This window comes from Panulirus ornatus, chromosome 48 (genome assembly GCF_036320965.1).
Source record: "Panulirus ornatus isolate Po-2019 chromosome 48, ASM3632096v1, whole genome shotgun sequence".
Lineage (NCBI taxonomy): Eukaryota > Metazoa > Arthropoda > Malacostraca > Decapoda > Palinuridae > Panulirus > Panulirus ornatus.
The window spans coordinates 24,236,923-24,248,795 of NC_092271.1; the positions used below are offsets into that span (position 1 = coordinate 24,236,923).

The 11,873-nt window shown below is 37.5% G+C and overlaps 1 protein-coding gene across 2 annotated transcripts; it reads right to left on the reverse strand.

Moving 5' to 3' along the window:
- Positions 1 to 1,659: 1,659 nt before the first annotated feature.
- On the reverse strand, positions 1,660 to 11,521 carry borr (borealin-related). Of its 2 annotated transcripts, none has more exons than XM_071690200.1 (7): positions 11,403 to 11,521; positions 10,365 to 10,515; positions 9,588 to 9,721; positions 7,500 to 7,662; positions 6,655 to 6,755; positions 2,860 to 3,060; positions 1,660 to 2,056 (listed from the first exon to the last, which is right to left on the reverse strand). In XM_071690200.1, the coding sequence occupies exons 2-7, from the start codon at positions 10,501 to 10,503 to the stop codon at positions 1,958 to 1,960; spliced, it is 837 nt and encodes a 278-aa protein (XP_071546301.1). In that variant the 5' UTR covers positions 10,504 to 10,515; positions 11,403 to 11,521; the 3' UTR covers positions 1,660 to 1,957. The 2 variants fall into 2 exon arrangements, with proteins under 2 accessions (XP_071546301.1, XP_071546302.1); XM_071690201.1 differs by having other exon boundaries at positions 11,448 to 11,510.
- Positions 11,522 to 11,873: the final 352 nt, after the last annotated feature.

An 11,873-nucleotide genomic window follows, 5' to 3' on the forward strand; every position in this document is an offset into this window, starting at 1 on the left:
GTTGTGAGGTGGTTTGATCAAGTAAGTAATGAAAGGGTAAGAAAGATGTGTGGTAATAAAAAGTGTGTGGTTGAGAAAGCAGAAGAGGGTGTGTTGAAATGGTTTGATCACCTGGAGAGAATGAGTGGGGAAAGATTGACAAAGAGGATATATGTGTCAAAGGTAAAGGGAACGAGAAGTGGGAGACCAAATTGAAGGTGGAAGGATAGAGTGAAAATGATTTTGAGCGATCGGGGCTTGACCATACAGGAGAGTGAAAGGCGAGCAAGGAATAGAGTGAACTGGAACAATATGGTATACCAGGGTCGACATGCTGTCAATGGATTGAACCAGGGCATGTGAAGCGTCTGGGATAAACTATGGAAAGTTTTGTGGGGCCTGGATTTGGAAAGGGAGCTGTGGTTTTGGTGCATTACACATGACAGCTAGAGACTGAGTGTGAACAAATGTGGCTTTTGTTGTCTTTTCCTAATGCTACCTCGCACACGTGTGGGGTATGTGTGTGTGCGCTCTATTTCATGTGTGGCGGGGTGGCGATAGGAATGGAAGAAGGCAGCAAGTATGAATATGTGCATGTACATGTGTACTCGATCAAATCACCCCACACCAAATGTCCTCAAACACTTCATTTCCAACACATCCACCCTCCTCTGTACAGCCCTATATGTAACCCATGTCTCGCACCCGTATAATATTGTTGGAACTACTATCCTTTTAAACACACCCATTTTTGCTTTCCGAGATAACATTCTCTCTTTCCACACATTCTTCATCACTCCCAGAACCTTTGTCCCCTCCCCCACCCTATGACTCACTTCCACTTCTATGGTTCCATTCGCTACCAAATCCAATTCCAGATATCCAAAACACTTCACTTCCTCCAATTTTTCTTCATTCAAACTTACATCCCAACTAACTTGTCTCTCAACCCTGTTAATTGTAATAACCTTACTCTAATTCACATTTACTCTCAACTTTCTCCTTTTGCACACTTTTCCATACTCAGTCAGCAACTTCTGCAGTTTCTCTCTCTCAAATCAGCCACCAGTGCTGTATCATTGGCAAACAACAACTGACTCAGTTCCCAGGCCCTCTCATCCCCAAAAGACTGCATACTCGCCCCTCTCTCCAAAACTCTTGTATTTACCTCCCTAACCACTCCACCCTAAACAAATTAAGCAACCATGAGGACATCACACATCCCTGCCACTGACTGAACCTTCCCTGGGAACCAATCACTCTTCTCTCTCCCTACTTGCACACATGCCTTACACCCTTGATAAAAACTTCTCTGCTTCTTGCAGCTTACCTCCCACATCATATATTCTTAAGATCTTCCACAAAGCATCTCTATCATCCCTATATGCTTTTTCTAGATCCATAAGTGCTACATATTAATCCATCTGACTTTCTAAGTATTTCTCAAATATATTCTTCAAAGTAAATGCCTGATCCACACATTCTCCACCACTTCTAAAACCACATTGCTCCTCCCAGGTTTGATGCTCTGTACATACCTTCACCGGGGGATAGGGGAGAAAGAATACTTCCCACATACAGTATTCCCTATATGTTGTAGAAGATGACTAAAGGGGGCAGGAAACCCTCCCCTTCTTGTATTTTTGTTTCAATTTCTAAATGAGGAAATAGAAGAAAAAATATATATACATTATTTATTCTACTTTCAATAAAGCTTACACCAAATGTTTCATACACAGTAATAAAGACCTAATGACTGTCTCTTAAACCAATTTTTACAAAAATGTGAATAATATAATTATTCACAAGATTGATATAACAGTGTCCAGACTAAGAAAGTTATAAAAAGGTAACTAACAGTAATCCAATCTTTGCAGTGATACAAAATTAACACTACTAAGATATGTTCAGGGTATAACCCATGCTACAAATAAGACTAACAGAATATTTCTTCATTACCTATTCATGCCTACCTGTCTCACATATTCAGTAGTTTACCAACTCTCTCATGGAACTGCTGAAGTTCTGCTTTGGTTTCTTCATCAATGTTGTCAGTGTCAAGTGATGCCATCCATCCCTGGCAGAGCATCTTGAAGTTATTACAAGTGTAAGATATGTGTGAGATAATTAACCAGTTCACCAAGTTTGCTTAAAATGCTTCCATTAGATAGTTATGTTACCCCAGGACCTCTTTAATGGGACTTCCACAGCTTTGAGGAGTATGAAAAGTTGGGTTCCTTTGGAATTGGAAGATCTGCAATGATGCTGTGCTCTTTTCTGCCAGTAGGCAATGGTACAACCTCACTGAGGGTGACTTCTTATTCAAAGTGGTCTCCTGCAAGTGAAGCTCAAGAATGCCATGTCACTCTGGGACAAATATACCCTGGTTCAGCCGACTAACAGCACACCATCCCCTGCATACCATGTTACTCCAATATGCTCTATACCATTCATGTCTCTCACCCTCCAGTGTGTTCAGGCCCCAGTAACTCGAACCCTTTATCATCATCCTTCCACCTCCTGTGTCTCCCACTCTCTCTTGCTCCCTCCACTTCTCATATATTCTTTTACTCACTCTCTTTTCACTGATCCTTTCCATATTCCCAAACTATTTCAGTTCATCCTGTTCAGCTTTCTCAATCATACTCGACTTACTACCACACCTCTTACCCTGTCACTCTTAATGTACTAAATTTGCTACCAAAAATCTCTTTTACCCTGTCATTCCTTACATGAACTTTCTATACACCACACACTGTCCTAAAAGTACTTAATTTCAATTGTAAATATGGTCAAATACAATAGTTATTGAAAAATGTTAAAGAAAGATCAAAATTTCACGTCACAGCAAGAGTAAATACAAAGCACAGAATACCTTACCTCAATGCCAACTTTAGGTATGGCAGCAGGTGACACTTGGAGTGGTGATCCAGTTAGAGAAATTGCAATCTCACCAAATCTGGGTTTTCTCTTAACTGTCCCAGGGGGAAGTGGAGTACGTGGGTCAAATTTTGGAGTTACAGTTAATGTAGACATGAAGCCCTGGAGGATGTTCTGGTTTGCTGGAGTCATTGCCATATCCTTCAAAATGTTAAAATTATTGTTCAAATCCCAAAAAGTATTTAGAGTTTGGAGAAAGTACTGATTAGGGTAAAAAAGAAGAAGCTTTTTCCATATTTGTATGTGCTGGGCTAAAGAATGTAGGGACAGCCAGACATCTCTTCTTCATATATCTGCAATGAACAGAATGATGTGCAATGCTGTTTACTTAATAACCTCTCACATCACCTCTTTCCCTTTACTTCATTCTGTAGCTGTCTCTATATCCTTTCAGCTAAGTAGATAAAAATAATCACTATTAGCAGTGCATCACCTTAAACTGCAATTCTGTTCATTCCAATACTAAAACAAAATAGAATTAAATCTTTATACCTGAAAACCTGTGTTTCACCATCTACCAGGGAAGCCCATGCAAAATCTACATACCAGTATCTTTGGTCCTGTAAACTTTCAAAGACCATTACGACATGCCTGAATTCCACATACATTCATATCCTGTTCTTTGAGCTCAGACAGCATCTTCAGCTTTTTCCCTTCATCTTTTATTCAATAGTTTTATCCATTTCCAATATGCATAATTTTCTTGTGTTTGTATCGTATCACCTTTTCACTTCATCTCAACCTTTCCAGTCATTTCCCCCACTTCAAATACAATCTAGTTCTAGTTATTTGCACCAAACTCATCTGAACCTCTGGATGGAAAGGATGGGGGTAGTCTAGACACAGTCAAGTATTTCAATAATAATCAAATCAATTATGGTACTGCATACCACATACAGCAATGCTAATCTGAAATATAAAAATATGATCTACACTGAGTAAGAATGTTTCAAGTGTGAGTGAAAACAGTACAGAAGCATCTAAAGTAAGCCATGACAATTACTTTCCCATACTGTGTTTGTTGTTTGTACAAATTAGCATAATAGAGTAAGCCAAAGGAAAAAAAGTCTGTGTGAAGTAGATTCAATATAGTAAAAGCAAAAGAACCAAACCAGAGTGGAAACAAACAATGAGCCCAAGTACTGTATTATCTCTCCATCTATATATCCATATCTCTGACACCTGTCCCCTTTGGGAACTCTCTCAAGGGGGTGGCAATTGCAAGAGATTTCATAATTACTGAACTCCTGTGATGCTTCTTAGCCTTCAGTGCTTCCCTCTTAAATGGCCACTGGCAGAGGGCAACTCTAGTACAATGTTTTCAGAGGCTCCTACGTAATGTTCCAACTAAGTACTTCTACCTTATGCTCTTGTCTAAGGTTCCTATCTACTCGGACATGTTCTACAACAAAATATAGAATGATCAACTGACAAGGAAGAGAAATATTTAAACAATTGAAAAAAAGTGCTGTATTGACGGATGAGCAATGGAAGACCCAAAACCTTTTCAAAATTTTGTCAGGAACAATTTGTCATGTATAAACTAAATTTCTTTTTCAAAGCAGCTGATATGGTATGAGCAATCATGGCCATCTCAAATTAAGGGGAAGATACTAGGCATGAGGAGAAAAAAACTCTTTAGACATTTTGTAAAACCAAACAAAAAACCAAAGCACAGCAGACCTGTTATGATAACCAGAATAAAGGTAATGAAACAAAAAAAATAAATCACTGAAAACATTAAACATATGCAATATCAAATTATAATGTTTGCCTCTGAGGCATGAAATATGTAGGTAAAGGCAACTAACATTTGAAAGTGTTCATGTCTATACATATAAAGAGATTTTTTTTTCATACATATGATAACCAGAATAAAGGTAATGAAACTAAGAAAAAAAAAAATAAATCACTGAAAACATTAAACATATGCAATATCATATGTTTGCCTCTGAGGCATAGAATGTAGGTAATGGCAACCTATATTTGAAAGTGTTCATGTTTATGCATATAGAGATATATTTTTTTCATACATATTCGCCATTGCCCGCATTAGCGAGGTAGTGTTAAGAACAGAGGACTGAGTCTCAGAGGGAATATCCTCACTTGGCCTCCTTCTCTGTTCCTTCTTTTGGAAAAAGGAAAACGGGAGGGGAGGATTTCCAGCCCCCCGCTCCCTCCCCTTTTAGTCACCTCTACAACATGCAAGGAATACATGGGAAGTATTCTTTCTCCCCTATCCCCAGGAAAATTATTGGGATATTTATTTTATTTTTTATTTTGCTTTGTCGCTGTCTCCCGCGTTTGCGAGGTAGCGCAAGGAAACAGACGAAAGAAATGGCCCAACTCACCTCCATACACATGTAAATACACACACGTCCACACACGCAAATATACATAGCTATACATCTCAATGTACACATATATATACACACACAGACACATACATATATACCCATGCACACAATTCACACTGTCTGCCTTTATTCATTCCCATCGCCACCTCGCCACACATGGAATACCATCCCCCTCCCCCCTCATGTGTGTGGGGTAGCGCTAGGAAAAGACAACAAAGGCCTCATTCGTTCACACTCAGTCTCTAGCTGTCATGCAATAATGCCCGAAACCACAGCTCCCTTTCCACATCCAGGCCCCACACAGCTTTCCATGGTTTACCCCAAACGCTTCACATGCCCTGATTCAATCCACTGACAGCACGTCAACCCCGGTATACCACATCGATCCAATTCACTCTATTCCTTGCCCGCCGTTCACCCTCCTGCATGTTCAGGCCCCGATCACTCAAAATCTTTTTCACTCCATCTTTCCACCTCCAATTTGGTCTCCCACTTCTCCTTGTTCCCTCCACCTCCGACACATATATCCTCTTGGTCAATCTTTCCTCACTCATTCTCTCCATGTGCCCAAACCATTTCAAAACACCCTCTTCTGCTCTCTCAACCACGCTCTTTTTATTTCCACACATCTCTCTTACCCTTACATTACTTACTCGATCAAACCACCTCACACCACACATTGTCCTGCGCACAACTCTATCCATAGCCCACGCCTCGCAACCATACAACATTGTTGGAACCACTATTCCTTCAAACAGACCCATTTTTGCTTTCCGAGATAATGTTCTCGACTTCCACACATTCTTCAAGGCTCCCAGGATTTTCGCCCCCTCTCCCACCCTATGATTCACTTCCGCTTCCATGGTTCCATGACCATACATGAAGCAGTAAGTGCAAACTCAACTTCAATCCAAACATTAACCAAAATGTGGAACAGAAAAGGAAAATACTGTCTAGTGGTATTAACTGTCAAGAATGTAGCATAGGGTGCAGTGCTTCAAGAATGATACACAAAGTAATGCTAAGCACAACTGTAACTACAAATACAATATATACCATACAGTACAGTACGCTGCATCTCATATTTCAAATCATGCTTTCTTAATGTTTAGTGCATTTCAGTACTTTGTTACAGCCAAATAAATTCATAACTGTGATAACCCTTAAAGACAGTGAATGTTTTTCCTTTACATAATAAAGCAAAAATCTGAATACTTGAATTGCCAAAAAACTTAATCTGATGGGGTTCAGTCAACCAAATGAATTCAGATAAACTAAGACTACAGTACAGCTAATATATCTGTTATTAAGTATCAAACTATGATTTATTATAACAAAAGCTAATTTCACGTTAAAGCAAAGAGGATTATGGTCTCACCATATTTTTTTTGCACTGTACTCTTGATGTCGAGGATGGTGGAGGAAGGTTGTCAGCCTGGCTTGTCCCTAACACAGTTTTCTTTCGTCCTCTCCTTGTACCTTTGACAGAGGTTAACATTACTAACTGCTATTAACCAAATTACTTATTTACAATGTGCTTCATCACATACACAAAATATAAGAAGAAAGATGTGCAAATGTTACCTAATGGCATGAAGACTGAAGGAAGAATCTAATATTGTAGAGAAGTTACAAAATAAGAGTGTAAGAGTGTGAAGGTGATTTTGTATTTTACTCTCATTGTAAAGATACTGTGGATGACTGTGTGACAAAGATAAGATACCCAAGTGGCTTCCGACTGAAAATTAGGGTAAGGTGTAAGGCTGGGAATAATGAACAAATTAGTAGAAAAAACATCCTCTGCCACTACTGAGGCCAAATTCTTGTCCCAAGTCTGATGCTCTGTAGATACCACCACTCTATAAATCCCTAATCACCCATACACATTACTTGGTACACTCAAATGATTTATATCACTGGAATTCGAGCATTCACTTTTGCTCCCTTTTCCTTTATATAAACAGCAATACACATGCATTCTTCCAATCCTTGGGTACCTCAAATTCAGCCACATATACACTGAAAAGCCTACATATATATCAAACATTCTAGCTTGCTGAGTGCATTATAATTACAAGTAAAGATCAGCTCATCTGTTACCTCATGTGCAGTGTACAGTTAAAAGCAATCTCTCTTGTTGCCAATAAATCTATCACTTACAAAGCTAATAAACCAGAGAACCCTGCACTTGAGAGAATATTCTAGGCTGATAAAAATACTCACTTCTGGTAGTAGTTAAAGGTACAACAAAAACTTCATCATCAGCATTGCTTGATTCTACAGGTTTGCGACCCCGCTTCTTAGCAGCTAACTGGAGAAAGTTGTCTGCTGAGCTTATCACATTAGCCATACTATTCCTCACAGATGAAGTCTTTTCTCCATTATTCTAAAAAGATCATATACAGCATATTTAAAAATATTTTGGAAATTAAAGCAATTTTTATATAAACCATTTTCATAATACCTTTCATAAAAATGTAAATAATACAGTATTCAGCATCAGCCAAACTTCAACATCCTTAAGGTGCAAATTATAGAGTACATTATCTTAAAAATCTGAAGATTGTTGCATCACCAGCAATTATCCAATACCTGTCATATATAGATATTCTTTTTCCAGTGGACCACACTAACATTTACCTATTCCAATGAAATTCCCTCATAAAATCACATCTATTTACAAATAGCTGCTTAGTTCAGTTTGTTAAGAATAGTTGTACAATATTTTTGGTGGATAGTTTAGGAAAATAAATCATGCCTTCAAGAATTCATTACCCCTTAACTATGGTGAGCTTTCTAATGATTCTAAAAGACAACTCTTGATGCACAATGAATTGTAGCACAGCATCATTAATAAGCGAAGATTCTTCATCATTCACTCCAATATAAGTTGACAGTGATTAATAAATCATCTTATTATGATAAACAATGTCTACCAAGCTATTTGACTGAATGAGTACAAAAATATCGTCATATGCCATCTCACTTTTATGAAGGAATTTTGCTTACATCTGTATCTATATAGTCCTGGGATTATGTGATAACAATATATACTAATCTATCATTAAATAACTCCATGATCCCTTTTATGATGTTCCTGCAGCTCCAAGGCATGACTGCATGGGCAGTAGGAAATAATGGACTCTTTTAGATGAAAAAAGTCCTTGAGATTGTACTCCTTTCTATCCACTGAGAATGGTATCTCCTCAAACATAACTCCAAATTGAAAAAATCCACCCTCCAGTTACTTTGAATGAACAATAACTCCCCACATCACCAAAACAAAAGCAACACAAAAAACACATGCCCCAGAACACTAAACTGGCACCAGATCTGGCAAGATAAAATTCCTTAGCATTCTTTCTTTACAAATACTTCATTCTAAGCTATGCCTCACCTGCCTGGCTATCCATCCTCTCAAAAGCAAGTACAACAAAGTTGGAAGCCATGCAAAATAGTGAAATCAGAACAATTACCGGCTGTCTAGCAACCACAAACAATCAACACCTACACAATGAACCAAATATCCTTCCAGTGCAATCTCACCTCAATATGCTTAGCACTCAATTTCTTGCAACAGCACTAGAACCCTCCCACCTAAACCATTCATTAACTAACCATCAAATCCCCAAAAGTACAAATAAAATGTTTACACCTGCCTCATGTTTCAGCAACCTCTACTCACAGATCTCCCCATCCCAACCAAATTTAACTCACAAAACACATTTACACTAAAATAACCAATCAAGCACTAAATAATTGCCCTCCCAACACAGTTTTAGACTCCATCCCATCAGACATACACCCATCAGAAGCAACACTACCTAGATGAACACAAGCCACATTTCTAATCTATGCTCTGGACATTATTCATGTTTACAATGCTACACCCATCATTCAACATACTGTACGACCCTTCAAGCCCATGATGCAACCAGCATTCAATTGCCTCACATTTCAGCACACAGACGCACACACATCACTGCACTTTATGGCCTAAGTTCCTGACCAGTGGAAACAGCCAGTTTCATGAGTTCTGCAGGAGCCTCATAAACATGGAAGATACTCCTACAGCAGGAAGTAAGTGTACACAGATATACATGTATTCACACATGATTGCCACTTCCCATGTAGCTACTGACCCAGCATTTATCTTTGGTGCATGCTTATCATCAACTTTCCAGCAGTTATCCATAAGATTTAAAGGCAGTAGCCTGTGCTTTTCAGATAGTACTAGAGACAAATGAACTACTGCAACAGGAATCAACAAGAAGAGAAACAAATGGTGTACAGTAGACAATACTTACTAACCTGTTTTATATAATCAATCCATAGCATATTTCTGGTGTCTGCTGGATAACGCATCAAATCTGTTTTGTACATCTGGCGGATGGACTGCTGAATGGCCTTGATCTCTTCCTCCATAACCTCCACCCTTTTCTGAACTGTAATACAAATACATAAGGTCACTTAAATAATCTAATGTTTTAAGGTATACTTGATACTACCTATTACTTTTTTGTCCCATTCAATATTTTTCATTAATATAGATCTTAAAAAAAAACATGCTGACCCGATATACATTTTTTTTTTAAAAAGTCAACTAAAAGGTAAGTTAAAGGTCAGTTAGCATTTTTATTTTTGGGCGGATAAATGACACTTTCTGAGGATTAGCCAGAAAATAAACCGCAGTGAAAGAGTTAATACAAAGTATTCCGTAAAAATAAGAAAAAAAATTGGCACAAACATCAATGGATGATAAATCAAAACAGAACAGTCCATGTATGTCACATATGACAATCAAGAAAAGAGTTAGCATATGCATGTGGGGACTTAAATGAAAGGTACTGACAAATGGCCTACACAAAAATATAAAAATCTTTGAATAAATGTCAGACATGAAAACATTTGTGAGCTACAGTTAAAGTCTTTGATCAATGACTTTTTACCATGACTTACATACACACACATACACCAGGCTTTCAAAGAAACAGATGTATGAATGGATGATGAGATACAAACAATATGCCTAAGGCATAACACTGATTAAAAGATTCAACTCATATGCCAGATATATCTGAAACCAACCTTCATGATCAAAATCTTGTAGAAGGAGTCGAAGTTTCTCTTTGCGTTGTTCAGCTTCCATGTCAAGCTCACCAACCGAGTTATCTAGAATGATTGGCCTGGCCCGGCTAGGCACACGTGAACGCTTCTTACGAGGCATCTTGCTGTTGTACTGTTTAGGAAGATTAAATGTAACAACAACCTGTATAATGCTGTACAAGCATACTGAGACAGTACCAGTATATCAGCCTCATCAAACAAGTTGCACTGATAATTCATAAAACTTACCATTTACATAATCTCTCAGAAAAAGTTATAGGAAATTCTCTGAATCAATTTCTTATAGAGATTAATTTTTGCTTAAAACATGGAAATTCTATTATTAAATAACCATTAACTGTACTAACTGGAACATGAATGTACAGATGTAATCTGACCAAGATAATATCAAAAAATCTTTAATGCCCTAATCATTTCATTGAAACTTTAATCATCGAGAATAATAAACATGAAATAGCTTTGAAAGATGAGTAAAGTTACATAAGATGATCTGGATTATTTTTTTTTTAAATCATAAATAAGCTAATAATGGGGAAGGCTACAGAAATCAAGGAAAATGTTAGGTACTTTATAGTAAAAGTGGTTAAACTCGTAAAATCAACAAAATATTGAACAAAACCAATATAAACACACTGTCATAAGAATCGTATTTCCTCATTAACATTGAAAGTAATTTGAATGTTACTTTTTTGTCTTATTAAGGGGTGTGGGTAAATCATATTTAGATAAAAACAAGATTCCTTACATGCATTTGCTGGCTGTATTGTGCTTAAGAACCAAACAAGTGAAACAACCAGTATTCACCTGAAAATGATCCATCAAATTTCCCTACATATAAGAAGAAATCATACTGCCGAGGAGAATAACAATTAACCCAAAACACTTAAATACCATAAACTCCCATCACCTCTAACATGGATCAGCATTGAGTACGAGCACAGTAAACTCTCTACAGTATGTTTCGCCAGCTTTAACCTGTGCGAGGGGTGATAAACATACCAAAAATAATCGCAGGAGACAATGTAACGAAGAATTGACAACCACCTTTTCAACCGTAGCGCCTCAGCAACACCAGCAATTTGTTTGGATAAATTTAAATGGCTGGGGAATAAAAGACGTTTGACAAGCGGGCGTAGCGCCTCGTGATTTTGATAATTAAAGTTATATATATATCTATATCTATATATATATATATATATATATATATATATATATATATATATATATATATATATAATGCACATGGATTAGGAGGAGTTTTTAAAGTTATTCTGGCACACCTATTTCAGTACAATTATTTTCCAAAATTTATGGTACACCAGGCGACCATATTGGAGAATGGAAGGGGATAGTATGAAGGAAGATATCACGAATTTAAAACAACGCGTCACACAGATGGTTTTCTGGGCTTTTTGATTTCTTGTTATTGTAACTGAATGTACCATGAATTACCACCAGTGTATATCGAGG